The sequence below is a fragment of the Rousettus aegyptiacus genome, unplaced genomic scaffold, assembly GCF_014176215.1.
Source record: "Rousettus aegyptiacus isolate mRouAeg1 unplaced genomic scaffold, mRouAeg1.p scaffold_m13_p_9, whole genome shotgun sequence".
Taxonomy (NCBI): domain Eukaryota; kingdom Metazoa; phylum Chordata; class Mammalia; order Chiroptera; family Pteropodidae; genus Rousettus; species Rousettus aegyptiacus.
This window is the reverse complement of record NW_023416312.1, coordinates 102,914,175-102,930,623: the sequence shown is the minus strand read 5'-3', so window position 1 is coordinate 102,930,623 and position 16,449 is coordinate 102,914,175. Positions and strand designations below refer to the sequence as shown.

The 16,449-nt window shown below is 40.2% G+C and overlaps 1 protein-coding gene across 4 annotated transcripts in view; it reads left to right on the top strand.

Moving 5' to 3' along the window:
- The window catches only part of OPHN1 (oligophrenin 1), a 224,918-nt gene that overhangs the window by 182,067 nt on the left and 26,402 nt on the right, over nucleotides 1-16,449 (top strand). For all 4 annotated transcript variants that reach the window (XM_016158194.2, XM_016158197.2, XM_016158195.2 and 1 more), the window contains one exon: nucleotides 3,817-3,976. In XM_016158194.2, the coding sequence (XP_016013680.1) occupies nucleotides 3,817-3,976 (160 nt within the window). The remainder of the gene's footprint in view (nucleotides 1-3,816; nucleotides 3,977-16,449) is intronic.

The following is a 16,449-nucleotide window of genomic DNA, read 5'->3' as shown; positions in this document are numbered from 1 at the left end:
TCATTAATTAGAGGTAGGAGAATTCTGCAGGTCACCTCCCCTGCAATCTCACTGCTAGTGGAATATTAAAATGGCAGCAAGCCTCAGGCCTAATTCTGCCACTCATACAGGTGTATATCAGAAAGCAGACATAAAACCAGTTGTACGGCCTGTTCTGTAAACTCAATGAATTCCCAACTTTTTTTTTAGATGCTCTGACTGCATCTTTCATGAAAGACTCAACCGAGGCAGATAATATAGCAATACAGATGGAGTCAGGCAATACAATCCTGTGATCTGATCCCCAAATTCAGGACCCCTGTGTAATTTTAGGCCTGGGCTATCATTCTAAAAGGTGTGGGCTATTAGGCTTATTGGAGTCTTCATATTTCTGTAATAACACTTCTGTTATTTCAGAAGCAACATCATACATTGTAGGGATTAGAAAATACAACAATAACAAAAACAGTAAAAGCTGTCTATTGCCAGCATCCAAAAATCATTACTGTTAATATATTAGTGCATTTTTCTGGATCTTTCTGTATTTGTGTTTATGTGTACACACACGCACATACACATTTGCGTTTTTTACCAAAATGAGATTATGGTATTCTACAACCTGTCCTTTTCAGTTCAACAATTCCTACCTTTCCAGCCTAGTTAATGCAACTAGAGCAGTTGTTCTGTAGAGTCTTACTAATTTTGTCCGCTGTCTTCATTGTCATATTTTTCAGCTCGTTCACTCATTTATTTCTTGTAAAACAGAGGCTCTATTTAGAGACTAGATGGATTCACATTAACTATTATTTTTTGGACTGGAACACATGATCATGTTGTATATCTTCTGCCGCATCACATCTGAGGGTGCAAAATATTGGTTGATTCACCTTCTGATTTTAAGATTGACCATTGCCCTGTTCTTCTAATCTGTCCCTGCAAGTTTGGGAGTGTCTATACAATATCTCTAGTCAATCTATATATCTTGACACATCTAAGCAATGAGAAATCTTTATATCATCAATCATGCTAATAAAGCCTCTGGTGTTGAGTGGAGATGAAGTTTGCCGCTGAACCTTATAGTAGCTCCTCTAGCTTCTGATTAGAGTCTTTGAAATATTAATTAATCACCCCTAGAGCGTGCATGAAAATGAACAAACACATGTATCAGATTCCAACCATTCTGAAGGGCACTTTTGTTTTTCAAATCGTAACCTGTATTCTGGGTGCATCTCAAAATCAACGGTGTCTTAAAATCATTGTTGGCAGTCAGCAGTTTTGATATAATTATCATAATCTTTGAATGCATGAACTTGGTAATAGCTGCTCATACTGTAGTCATTTGGCTTAAATTATATCCATTGTTGAGTTTATTTTCAATTTAAAATGTCTGCAATAATACTGCGTAATGATTGGACAATGAAATGATTTTTCTTTTTTTACTGGCACATGAAATAATGGTATGTTTGCAGTTGATGGCCTTGATGAAATTCAGGACATAGCACTTGACTGTATCCAAGTATTTAAAGTAAATTATAGATAATATCACACCAGTAAAGGCAATCGAAGATGTCTTCCCTTAAGAGCACCACCCTCAGGGATGAGAACTGCTTACTTGGTGACAGACACCCTTTCCCTCTCCATTAGTATCTTACCCTTTAGAAAATGCCTTATTATGCAAAATTTCAAATACATACAGAAATAGAAGGAATGGTCTAAGGAAGTCTTCCATACCCATCACCTGGCTTCAACGATTATCAACCTGTGGCCAATCTTATTTCATCCGTATCCCACCTATTTCTCCTCTTCCCATATTATTTCAAAGCAAATTCAAAACGTCATATTATTTCACTCATAAATATTTCAATTCGTATATTAGAAAAAAATAAAAACTGTGCAGATAAACGCAATTCAATTATGTCTAAAAATAAATCAGTAATAATTACTTAATATCAAATATTCTGTGTTCAGATTTCCAGTAGTCTCAAATATGTCATATGTTTTTTTTTTAATCAGGGCCCAAATAACAGTCACACATAACAATCAGTTGAAATATTTCTTTAAGCCTCTTTAATCTCTAGCAGAGATCAGCAAACGTTTTCCTTAAAGGATTAGGTAGTACACATACTTTAGGCTTTGTGAGCTATATGGACTCTGTCACTGTTACGACCGCTCCTTCTTCCTTTTCAGGACAAAAGCAGCCATTGTTAACACGTGAACAAACAGACATAGTTGTGCTCCAGTAAAACTGTATTTACGAAAACAGGTGGTAGGTTGGATTTGGCCTGCGGGTCACAGTTTGGTGACCCCTCATCTGTAGCAGTAGTTCTCACACATGTGTGTGTGGGAAACCACTTAGAGACCATACACAGCACAGAGGCCAAGGCATGATGCAATATCCACAGGGCCTCTATGTTTTTACTGTGTTCCCAAGCTATAGTTTTCCCCTTTATCTCTTCATTTTTTTCTTGTTATATCATTTGTTAAAGAAAACGGGTCATTTGTTATTTAAAGTTTCCCATAGTTGGGTCAAGAGATTTCAGTTCTGTTTTTTTTTTCCATATTCGTTTTAGGGTATGTACGTATGTATGTATGTATGTATGTATGTATGTATGTATGTATGTTTGTATACACACATATGTGTGTGTGTGTGTGTATTTGGGTTTTATTTATTTTTGGTGTGTGTAGTTCTATTTGTAGGCATTTTAATCGATGGCCTCAGGTCTAAACCTGCTAATCAAAATTATTCTTTCCTAAACTGGAGGTTTATTACAACCTCCCTCTGAAACCCATTCCTTTGTTTTAAATTTCGATGTTTTACGAAGTTGTATCCTGTGCAGTGCTGGATGGTGCTGGAGGAATTGGACAAGTAACTTCATAAATTATATTTAAAAAGAGAAGTTGTACCCATTTTCTCTCATCCACATAGACTAGAGAATTTAAGATAGAGAATTTAAGATTTCTTTGCTGTCAAATCCTATCACAAACTCCTACCTATCTCCCTACTCACATTCCCTTATTTTGGGTTTCATTCATCTTATCAACCCACACTTTTGAGTGTGACTTATGCCTCTTAATGGTTTATGAAATGTCTAATAAAAGGAGAGGTGTCAAATGCAAAGAAATCCCCAAAGAATAGGTTACCTTCCAAATCTCATAAGAAGACCAAGAGGGAAGAGTGTCCTAAATGAGTACAAGGACCCTCCCTCAGAGGAACAGAAGGGGGCATTAGCTTACAGGCGCCCCCATCGGACCTCGGGGTTCTTCAAAGGAACTAGACGAGCAGGCAGTGGGATGCAGTGGGAAGACCATAAGACCTAGAGCCCCACAGACATGGGTTTGGGTCCCTGTACTGCCAAACCGTATGGAAACTGACCATAACGGAGTGCTTTAGCCTCTGTAAATGTAGGCTTCAGAGAGCAAATACTCTGCCTTTTGGAGTTGTGCAGATTGAGTGTGAAAAGCAGACTCATGCCTGCTGGAAGCCGTTGGTACTAGCTGTTTAGCCATTCTGGATCACGTGCTGCCAGCACGGAGTTGCTTTTTCTATCTAATACCTGTAAAAGAAAAGGGTTAATTGCAGAAGTATTTATGGGGACCCATCACCAGCTCCTACCGTGCTGCTAAGTTAGCCGTGTCTCGCTTTGGCCCCTAATTATAGGCTGCCTTGTATTGTTTGCTCGTTGTTTCCTTTGTAATGTTTTCTTCTGACTTTGGGCCTCTCCTTTCCTTCTGCTTTTTTTGTTTTCTCTTTTCTCCCCACCCCATATCAACTAACAGTCTTGGTTGCTAGGGATCTTGGAGAAAATCTTGTTAACCATCTTCTTTCTCTTCCGGCAGTGTGTGTGAGCACAGCAAAGAGAATCTTATGACCCCCTCCAACATGGGCGTGATATTTGGTCCTACGCTGATGAGAGCTCAGGAGGACACTGTAGCTGCCATGATGAACATCAAATTCCAGAACATTGTGGTAGAAATCCTAATCGAGCACTATGTCAAGGTATGTCTTTCCTGTCGTTACCGTCACTCCTCCGAACAGGTAACACTTCCCGTGAGCTACCTTTTAGAGTTGTGCCTCCCTCTCTGGCTCAAGTCACTAATTGAAGGACATTCCATTATGGTGTGATACTTAATAGCATTTCTGACCTGTGAAATTCATTCAGTCAGCAAATATGTATTTTAGTATTTAACCATTTGCCAGGTACTGTTTTAGACACTGGAGATAACAACCATCATGGCGTCTATACTTTAAAGGAAGTAGAACAACAGTGTTCAAAATAAGTAAAATATATATAGTACGTTAGATGGTAATGAGAATTTAGAAAAAAATAATAAAGCAGAGAAGGGGAATAGGAAGGGTTGGGAAAGTGGTTTTGCAATTTTAAATACAGTGGCCAGGAAGTCATCGTTGAAAAGTGACCTCTGAGCAGAGACCCATTGGAAATAAAGGCGCGAGTCATTCAGATACCTGGGTGGAAGCACTCGAGGTTGAGGAAATGGTACGTGCAAAGTCCCTGGGGCAGAAGCGTGCTGTCGTGCTCAGGGTACAGCAAGGAGGCCACATTGGCTAGAATGGATTAAGCAAAAGGAAAAATAGCAGAAGAGTTCGGAGGAAAAATAGAGAGGGAAAGCTGAGTAGACCTTCTAGGGACTTAGAATCCATCAGGAGTGTTGACTTTGCTATTGGATGGAAGGAGGTTTTTGACCAGAGAAATGACATTATTTGTCTTACGTTTGATATGACTGTTCTGGGCACTGTGTGCAGAATTGCTGTAGGGGATCAAGGGTAAAAGTAAGAAGACTCATTAGGAGTCTGTTTCAGTAATACAGTCAAGAAATGGTTGTACTTTGGATGAGGAGGGAAAGGTTGGAGGTGGTAAGAAGCGGTCAGATTCTAAATATATTTTGGAGGCAGAGCCAAAGATTTGCTGGCACACCATATGTGGAATGTGGGAAAAAGAGACGAGTCATGGATAACTTCGAGGTTGTTTATCTGAACTAGTGGAAGGATGAAGTTGTCATTTATTGAGATGGATAAGGTTGGAGATGGAAAGTAAAGAGCATGAATTAAATTTGGGACAAATTAAGGTAGATATGCCTATGAGACATCTGATGTCAGAGAAGAGGACATCTAGAAAAATCGATTTGGCCTTCGATAGCATAGAGGTGAGGGTCAAAATCATGTGAATGAATGGTCTTGCCTCGGAGATACTTGTAGCAGGAGAATAAATGTAAGACCAAGGATTGAAATCCATGGAGTTCCAGTGTTTGAAAGGCCAATAGAAGAGACATACACAACAGATCGAGAAAGAATGGGCAGTGACAGGAAGATAGGGGAGCCATAGACTTCTGGAGAAGAGAGAGTTTTAGGCGGGAAAGAGTAGACGCTAATGTTAATTCCCAGGATACATCTGGTAGGACGTAAGCTCTGAAAAGTATCTACTGCCTGAAATGTTTTTAAATTTTAAAAATATAAACAGTAAATGTACATGGTAAAAATTTCAAAGCATAGAGAAAGTATAGAATGAAAAACAATTCTACTGTTTACGTATGCTCAATTTTACTCCCAATTCTCATTTTAACAATTTCTTGCTCATCATTCCTATAAAGAAAAAAGTACATATATACACATATACATGCATTTGATAGGGTTTAATATACATTTATTATTCCTCTACTGACTACAGCAAAAAACCATAGACGTTATATGTAAAAGTAACACAAGAAGACTCTGAAATATGGAGGGAAGAGGGTAGAGCGGACTTTTTTAGCGGTTCGCTCTAGGTATCACAGGCTACGGGTATCAACATGTCACCTCTGTGGTGAAATATACAAACCTTACCTCCCTTGGTGTCCTTTATGCTCTCGATTTTATATAATTGTCTTAAGTATTTCCGCTGTTCTTAAAGTTCACTGTTTCTTTCCCCCGTCCTCTCCAATCTATTGTTGAGCCCATTGGTTGGATTTTTAAATTTCCTTATTGTATATCACAGTTCAGTAATTTTTACTTGGTTCTTCTTTATAGCTTCTTTTTCTTTGCTGAGCCTTCGTATTTCTTTGTGGAAACTTTCTCTGATTTTGCTGAGATTTTCTGGTTTTATTTGTTTCAAATGTACCCCAATTTCTTGTTCAAACATATTTATGATGGCTACTTTAAAAATTCTTGTCAGAGAATTAACATCTGTGCCATCGTGGTGCCAATATCTGTTGATGGTCTTGTCTCGCTCATGTCGAGATCTTCCTGGGTCTTGGTATGATAAGTGATTTTCAGCTGGAGCCTGTACATTTGGGTTCTGCGAGAGTCTTGTTCTTACTTCCCTCTTCTGTAATATCAGGCCTTCTCTGATGCTGCCACTGCAGGGGAGGGAGGAGGAGTACAGCCTCGTTACTGCCAGGATGGGGTTCAAGTCCAGGTTTTCCACTTGGCCTCCATTGACATACCAATGGGAGGGAGGACCCCTCGTTACTACTAGGAGTTTAGGCTCCTCACTAGGCCTCTGCTGATACCACTCTGGCTGGAGAGGCAGGTGTCTCATTACTGTTCCCCACATGGTCTCCTGCCCAGTGACACCACGGCATGGTAGCCTGTTACTGCTGAGTGGTGGCAAAAGTCCTGTATATCTCGCAGGCCTCCTCTGACACTACCCCCGTGCTAAATGGGTGTGGAAGTTCATGTGCTTCATGGGATCTCTGTGGACTCTGTATGGAGTCGGGGAGGTTTTCTCATTACCGTGAGGAGTGGGTCAGAGTCCAGTTTTCCACTCGGCCTTTTTGACACCATCACGTGGATGGCGGAGGGCTGGTCGGGCACCTCGCTACAGACTGGCACAGGCTGAACTGTGCTGGCAGGGACGGGGTTGCTGCAGCGGCTGGATTTTGTGTTGTTTTGCTGGAGCGGAGAGGTTATCATCTCACATTTCCTGTGATTTTAGGCTAGCCCTCTTCCAAGTCCTCTGGCTCGAGAGAGCAGGCTTTTGTGGGGAGCTTTGTAGACCTCACCCGTTGTCTGCTTCCACATCACCTAATCTGGGAAGTAGGAGGCAAAGACAGACCCCAAGTAACAGAGAGATTCACACAGAAGCACTATAGATAAGTCAAATTGGAATCATTAAAAATGTTCAAGAAAACATAGCAATCCCAAATGTTTATGTACCAAACAATGAAACTTCAAATTACATGAAGCAAAATCATACAGAGCCGAGAGGAGAAATCCATAATTATCCTTGGGGACTTTGACATCCCTCCCTCAGCAACTAAAAGAGCAACTAGACAGAGATCAGAAATTATTTAGAAGGCTTCAGGAGCCCCGTAACCAACAGGATCTAATTGTTATTATAAAACACTCCACCCAACAGCAGGAGAATATACATTATTTTCAAGTAGCCATCGAACATATACCAGGATAGACCATAACCTGGGCCATAAAACAAACCTCAAAAAGACTAAGAGAAATTAGAAATTATATTGAGATGAACGACAATACAGTATATCAGAATTTATGGAAAGCAGTTAAGGCAGTATCGAGAGGGCAATTCATGGGATTGAATGTTTACCTTAGAAAAGAGGAGAAGTCTGAAGTCAATGACCTAAAATTCCACTTCAGGAACTTAGAAAAAGAAGAGCAACATATATTCAAAGCATGTAGAAGGAAGGAAATATAAATAGTAAAGATAAGATCAGAAACTCACAGACCGAAACCAGAAAAACAATAGAGAAAATCAATAAAAGAATTTTGGAAAGACCAATAGCCAACGTTCAATAAAATGAACAATCTCCTAATAGGCAAAGAAAAAAAGAGAGCAGACAGAAACTGCCACTATCAGGAACAAAATGGAGGATGCCATTCTAATCCCCTGGGTTTGAAAAGGATAATAAGTTAGATGAAGTGTACCAGTCCTTTAAGAAAAATTAACACCAATTTTACATAATCTCTCCCAGAAAGCAAAATAGGAAGAAACACTTCCCAACTCATTGCATGAAGGCAGAATTTCCCTGGTACCAAAACCAGGAAAAGACAGTACAGAAAAAGAAAACTATAGACAAATATCCCTCTTAAATATAGGTGTAAAATTAACAAAATGTTAGCAGACAGAATTCAAGCAAAAAAAATATATGTGTGTGTACATGCAAGCAGAAACACACACACACACACACACCCATGACCAAGTGAAATTTATTCCAGGAAGGCAAGGTGGTTCAATTGATTTGAAAATCAATGCATTGGTTGCCTATTTTGGTCTTTAAGTTCCACATATAAATGAAATCACAGTGCTTGTCTTTCTCTGTCTGACTTATTTTACTCAGCTTAATACCCTCTATGACCGTCCCCATCCCCATCCCCATCCGTGTTGCCTCAAATGGCAGGATTTCATTCTCTTTTATGGCTGAGTAAACAAACTGCTAATCACCAGATGGGAGCGGGGTTGTGGGGATTAGTGAAAAAGGTGAGGGATTAAGAAGTACAATTGATGGAAGAATAGTCACAGGCTGTAGGGTCCAGCATCGGGAATATAGTCGGTAATACTGTAGAACTGTGCATTGTGCAAGGTGGTACGAAACTTATCAGGGTGATCACTTTGTAAGGTCTATTAATGTCTAATCACTGTGTTATACACCTGAAAGTAATATATATTTCGTCAGCTATAATTGAAAAATAAAATTTACAAAAGAAAATCAAAGAATGTAGCCTATCATATCGACAGGTTAAAGGACCAAATTGCACAGACATCAGTTTATGCAGAATAAATATTAGAAAAAAATCAACATACATTCGTAAAAACAAACAAAAAAACTCAGCAAACTAGGAATAAGGGGTAAAGACCTCAGCTAGGTAAAGAACATCTACCAAAAAGCCCTACAGCTACCATCATGCTTACTGGCGAAGTGTCGAACGCTTTCCCTTTAAGGCTGAAAATAGCACAGTGATGCTCTCACCACTGCTATTTACCTGGTAATGAAATTTCTACCCTGTGCAATTTGGTAAGAAAAGGAAATAAAACACAGGTTGAAAGGAAGAAGTATAACTTTTTTTATTTGCCGATGACATGATTGTCTTTATAGAAAATTCCAAGGAGGCTATAAAAAAATACTTCTCGAACTAATAAGGGAGTTTATCAGCGTTACAGGATACAAGGCCAACATGCAAAAATCAATCATATTTTTATATTCAAGCAATGAACGTGTATAAAATGAAATTAAAAATATACTACTGTTTACAGTCTCTCAAAACGAGCAAAATGCTTAGGTTTAAGTCTAATAAAACATTTCTAGGATTTATATGCTGAAAATTACAGAATGCTGATGAAAGAAGTCGAAGAAAATATAGGCAGATTAAGAGACATTTTGTAGTCACGGAGTGGAGGATGTCACAGTAAAAATGATCAGTTCTTTCCAACTCGGTATCTAAGTTTAAGGCAATTAATATCAAAATCCCAACAAGATTTTTTATAGAGACAAGACGATACTAAAACGTACATGGAAACAGAAAGGAAGTAGTAGGGCCAATGCAGTTTTGAAAATGGAAGAATAAACTGGGAGGATCTTTAATATCAAAGTTTACTGCATTGCTTCGGTGATCAAGGCAGTGTGAGATTGGCACATGGATAAATACATAGATCAATGGGAGAGAATCGAAAATTCACGAGTCCCTCACAAAATGCGGCCATGTTGTTTTGACAAGGGCACAGAGGCATCTCCAGGGAGGAAGGACGGGCTTTTCAACAAATGATGCTGGGGCAATTGCCTATCTATAGCCAGCAAAAGTGAAGTTTGACCTAAGCCTTGCATCTTATACAAAAAAATAATTCAAATTGGTCCTACATTTACATGTAAGACTATAAAACTTTTAGAAGATAACAGGAGAAAATCTTCAGAACCTATTATTGAAGAGTTTTTAGACATGACACCATTATCTGTTATCCCCATGATCCATTACGAGTTTATTTCTATTAACCAGTGATCAGCTTTTTGTGGTCATTAGACCCTTGTATAAACAACTGTAAAATGTGTTGAATTATTCAATTCCTGACCTTCGTGTGATACCAGACACATACTCTCACCATGTTTTCCAAACAGAGACATGGCACCTAAGGATCTTCTCTGACATGAATTTATTCACATGACACATCTTATTTGGAGATATTAAATGCAATCCCCATTTATTGTACATTTATCAAATGGCCTTCGTTGAAAGAGAACAAAAGAGTATATTCTAGAAATTCTGCACCTTATGTAGAATAGGCGTAACTGCATAAAATGGTTGTGGGGATTAGAAGATGGAATATATATGAGCCCTGACGCTGTTCTGCAGGTATCAGGGATTATATGTTCCTGCCGAGTCGTTCAGTTAATGTGATACGATTTCTCAGCTGACAGATGCTATAATTTCCGTAATGTGTTTTTTTTTTCCCATTTACACTTGCCCCTTAATAGGAAAGGGCTTAAACACATTAGTTTTAAGTTTCTCTGTCATCCCCTTTCTTTAGCCTCTCTTTTAAGAACAACCAGGGTCTGTAAATACAATTTAAATGCATCAGAAGAATTGACACATAAAGGAGTCCACTTCTGAGTCTTTTTAAAAGAATGTTTAAAAATGATCTGAATTATCTTTTCAAAATTTTTCACTTTCTAAGCTGGTAGGTTAGGTAAGTGATGGGGAAGAAGATGTAGCACTGCATAGGACCCTAGAACAATGTCATTCTTAAGTTGTCCCTCTTCCCATCGCACAGCAGGGTATGTACCTGATGTTGCTATCTTGAGATACTGAGATAATTTGGACCGACAGAGGAAAGTTGTCTTCTGTTTTCTGAACTTTTTATGGGACGGGAACTGTCGGGAATTACAGGAGAAGAGAGAGGTCAGCTCCAAAGGTAGTTCTTAGCAGTTTAGTTTTGAGGACAGCGAATTATTTCACTTATGGGGACAAAAACAACAGGCTAGATGCATTTGACCATTAGAACTGGAAAATGAGCTGGAAGGCCCCTGGTCCAGGCTCTTCATTTTCCTGGAAGTCCCTTTTCACATCATGCAGCAGTGGTAACGAATTAGCATTTCTCCGACTGCATTCTCCCTTGTTTACTCTTTAGAATTCTAGCCCACCCACCTGCCTCCCCCCACACCCCTTCCCAACTAGCTTATAGGAGGACTCACGTACCAGCCCCAAAGGGCTCACCAGGTGTATCACTTGTGCTTTGCAGACTCATCTCAATTCACAGCTTAGCACTGGCCGTTTTCCTCCTCTTCCACTGCAGAGATTGCTGGGACCAGCAGCTCAGCCTCTGTAGATGTGGATTGTGTACAAGGAACATGGAATCAGGCTATATGCCCAGTGAGTGCAATGTACTTTTATCTCATTTAGTCCTGATTCTAACTCTGTGAATGAGGGCTGCTATTATTATTATTATTATTATTATTATTATTATTATTATTATTATTATTATTTGGAAATGGAGGCACCGAGTGTGGTAAGTGGCAAAGCCAAGACTTAAATTTCAGGCTGTCTGGTTAAGCCCGCACCTCAGGGAGTGGGGACCGGTTTTATATGAGACGTTAAAAGACAGCAGCGAGTCGTCTGCTCATCACTGATGTTGCCTTGGCTCTTCCCACATCCCTTTGTCCCCCCGCCCCCCCGCCACCAATCTGTCCCTCTTACTGGGTGGGAAGCTACTTTTTAATCCTATGAGATCTTGCTTTACTGTCTTAAGTATAGTTTTGTGGGAGAATAATGAATTATTTTTTAGATCATTAGAAAATCTATTATCAATGTATAGGAAAATGGATTTTATTATCCCTGAAAATATGTGGTACAGTCTTTGCTGCAGATGTAGATGGTTGAGGAGAGCCCCGGAGAGAGCTGAGCTGTCAGATGGCACCTATGTCCCCAGATGGCTAAATGGGACCTAGTCCGGGAAAAGCCCAACATCATAGCCCTGTAGTGGATTCTGGGAGGCAAACAAGGGCCCTTTTAAGGAACAATTCTGACTTCTGTACTTTTCAGATAGCCAGTCTAGCAATGCAGAGGAAACCGTCCTGGCCTGTGTTTCTTTTCTTTCTGAAAGTGGCTTATGTGAATTCTCCGTCTGCCACCAGAGAGCAGCAAAAGAATAAATAAATGTTGCCCTTTACTTCTGCTTTTTGGAATGATAGGTATGTACGTAGGTAGGTGGATAAGTAGGTACATAATTTAGAAATATTAGTACATATAAATGTAGATTTATACTTTACAGATTTGTATTTTATATATTTTAAAAATATGTCTGTATGTACCTCTATATATACATATATGCATATACACACGTGCATGTGTATGCAGAGGGACAGAAGGAGGGAAGGAGGTAGAGAGAGACAGAGAGACAGAGACAGAGAGAACCCAATTAAGCCAGATCTCTACTTCATTAACTTTAATTTCTGAAATGATAAAGTTAAGTCAAAAGTTATTAGAATAACATATTTATTAGCCTGTACATGTGACAACATTTTCTGATTCAAATATGCAGGTAGCCAGGGATTTGGAAGACATTTTCAAGTGAATTTTCAGGAAGAAATATCTTTTAAGTAATCAATGTCAAGAGCAGAGTGTAAGCTGACAGAAAATAACTTTGAGTGGAGAATTATTAAGATTGAGAAATTTCGGATGTGTTCATTAGTCATAGTGAATCTTCATAAACATAGCTTCGAGTTTTGAATTCTGTCTAAATCAAGAAGGTCTTAAACAAATTTTCCGAAAGCCTAGTTCTCTTGGCTCTGAAGTGAGATCGGAACCTATTGAAAAGAACAAGCATGTCCAAGGCTGATGAGATGGTTCGATAAGTGTAGGATTCAGCTGCGAGCTAGCGCTTCCCCCCAGAGTGCGAAGAGCTGAAACACTCCCCGTGAGTCACGCTTTTGATTCTCGCCACCCTAAGAGTTACCCTCGAGATTCAGCAAAACGTGCAACTGCCCTCTGCCTCCTTTTCTTCTTTCCAGCTGATACTGGAATAATAACTGTAACAGTAAAAGTGGCAGTTGGCATTTATGGAGAGCTTGCTGTGTGCCATGCGCTGTGCTAAACATTTGGCATTCAGTATCTCATCGAATCCTCACAGGTTCTGTGAGGGAATCCCTAATTTTACTTTAAGGTAAACTGAGTCCTAGAGGGATGAAATTTGTTATGGAGTATCAGAATTAAATGTTTTAATTTTTTTCGAGGCTTCCAGTGTGTGTGTGTGTGTGTGTGTGTGTGTGTGAGAGAGAGAGAGAGAGAGAGAGAGAGAGAGAGAGAGAGAGAGAGAGAGAGAGAAGATATATAGAATCAGATTTTTGAGAATTTAAAAAGATCTCTGAGATCATATAGTCCCCATTTCTCCCACTGGCCAGTGATTGTCTCATATCATATACTTTCGTCTTTCCTATTCCCCTTTAAAGAGTTTGAGCCTCAAGTTTGAACATCAGCATCTGGGTAGCACAGAGACTAGAGCCAGTGTGCTAGAGGGCCAGGTAGGGGTACTTCGGCAGCCAGACTTGAAGCAGACCAAGGTATTTCTGTCTGGTGGCATCGCCTAGGAGAATTTCAAAAACTGGAACTCATTGGAGGCGCATTGAGATTGGGGGGACTTTTCCTTTGCTCAGAGATTTTGGAAATGATGGCTGAGTCACCACCATTCTCTTGGATTTGGACTTCTTAAAATAACCTCGGATTTGGACTTCTTAAAATAACCAGGCCACCTCTGTAGGCTTTCCAAATATCCCGAGAGGTGAGAATATTATGGAAATAATGGGAAAATAGCTTTAGAACCAGAGAGCAGCCCTGAGGTCAAATCCCAGCTCCATCCTTTTTGAGCAGGGTTGTCTTCGACAAGTGGGTCTACCTCCAGGAGCCTTTCTCCCTTCGTTTAAAAAACAGAGCTAACCATTAGACCGACATCGCTCAATTGTTGGAAGAATCCAGTGAGAAATATATGTCAAGTGCCTTGTACATAGTATTTACCCACCCAATTCTAATGCCTCCCCATGCCTCTGCTACCACTCAGTTACTGCAGTGACAGATTGACTTGTCACAGTGATGATGTTCCTTCACTATCCTTTTACCTTGGTATCTATTATGCCTTTATAGTCCAAGGGGCTTTTCTTAGAAGTCCTTCGATATTGTTAATTCATGGTTCTTAAATGAGACAAACTCTTCACTTCCCCAGCCTAAAAGCATCCCTCTAAAAGGAAAACTCCACTTGAATTCTGCCATACTCTTCTTACTAGAAACCACATAGTCCATGCCAAGTGGGTGGAGGTGTCCTTAGCAGAATCTGACTTCTTCTCTCTTTCCCTCGGCATTCTCTTCCCAAGGGAACCACCCAGGGGAATGGGCCAGCAGAGCGTGGGTGATGGACGTATTCAGCGTAATCAGTGAGAGTGGAAAACTGTGTCATGTAGGAGGGACTGCATTTTAAGGAGATGGGACATCAGATTTGGGATAAGAATTCATGGATTCGAGTCTGAGTTCTGCCACCTGTTGGCTTTTGGAGCCTCGTGTAAATCACTTCCTCTCTTTGGACATCAGTGTTACCATAAGTATAATGTATAGGTAGTTGAGCTAGGATTCTAGGGTGCTACATCTAGAAGGGCCTTAAAGACTATTACAGAGACTAAAGAGAGACCTGGTGACAGCCCTCTTTAAAAAAAAGAAAAGTTGGCTCTTGGTAACAACAGACATGACATTTTCAAAGTTCTCTGCGTACTCTAAGAAAACTTGGTGACACGCTTGATGTTTGAAAAGGTCTCTGCCAAATGCTAAGAGCTCATTATTTTTCACCCTATCACCACCTCTGTTTCTAACAGAGTTCAGAGTATAGTTTTTGACAATATAACCAGACCCCAGAAAGTGCAACACAGCCTCAGCCAGAGTGTAAATAGAGACTCATAGGAAATCTGGGATTCATCAGGGCCAAGTCCCGTAGCTTTGATTTATAGTGAGGCTAGATGCTCTTGCACAGTATGATACTTGCAACAGGCATCTGGGGAGAATCTGGATAGTTGCTCCATTGTGCCGAAATTTCCAAGCGTTTGAATGAGTCTGGATGACATGGCTTTTGGCAATTGAAAAATGACCGTTTTATGTTACATTCTTCCTCTTTTCACACCTGAGGATGTAGCCGAGAGGAATCCGTGAGGGAGTTAATGCACGACAAACTCAGGCGAGCAGTTCACGACCCCCCTCCCAGCGAAGGCGATACTTGTCCTGGTGATGCCTCGCAGCCCAACAGATGTTATTGTCCAAATTTAGTTCTCAGGCACCTTTTGTAAAAGGATTCCCAGGAGTTGGAGCCCTGACTGCAGCCAGGGCCCAGCCAGGCCATGGCCATGGCCAGGGCCCAGCAGACTGAGGTCTAAGACCAGGACTTTAGAATGCAGCTCGACCGACATTCGCTTGGTGCCCACCACGTACCCAGGAAGCCAGCAGCGCCAGTTTGCCTGGCTGTGCTCCGTGTACGCTGGGATTTTTTTCAAAGTCACTATCAAAGACCACGAAACCCTACATGTTTTTCACCAGTCAACAGAAAGCCAAATCAGTGTGTTTTCTTTCTGCAGTTTTGGACGATGGGAAAATAAGTTTTGCCTGATACTGTTTTCACCCAAGGAATTTTTTTTTTAACTTAAAATGTTTCTTTCTCTGATATAGTGGACAGAATGTTAACCTTGAAGTCAGATATATCTGAGTTCATATCACAGCCCAGCCACTTGCTATCACATGACCTTGGCCGATGCTCACTTTTTATTCCTAGCCAACCTTTTGGCCTCGAATCCCCTCCCTAGTCTTCTTCCTAGTGAACTGACCCAATTTTTCTGTGAGTTAAGAATCCTTGCTTGGTTTTTCAACTTTAGGAAAGTCTCTCCTGTGTCCAGAGGAGGGAAAATGCGGGCTTATACCTGATCAAGTTTTAGTGATAATTTCTTCAATTTTTTCATTGATGTTTCCAAGTATTTTCTCCTCTTTTAATCGTATGGAAAAGGTAGAAAGAGGGAGTTATTCTGTGGTGAAATTTAGGAAATGTGCTGATTGATTGGTCAACCATGTCCTTCATTCCCAACTTCTCTTTGTGGGTTCAGAGAAAGGACTTTGTGATCAATACATGAGTGTGTGTGTGTGTGTGTGTGTGTGTATTAACATTACTTAGAACTGTGACTGGCACATAATAAACATTATATAGGAAAGAGTTCACTATTCAAAACATCTTCGACCCATGGCTTGAACTTGGAAAAAGTTTGTTCTACTGAAGCCATGTTTTCATCCATTTTCAAAGACAGCAGGTGCTAATCGCCATTTATGCCTTCCCTTGCCAGTGGGATCACTTCCCTTTGATGGTGATTGCATGAGATGCAGAAAAGCTAGTTTTGTATCCTATGCCACTTGGTATTTGGCCCCATCTTTCCTATGAGAAAGCTCTACACACGAGTTTCCCATTTCTTTGTGATTTCTTTTTTCTGCCTTCAAAGGCTGTATTG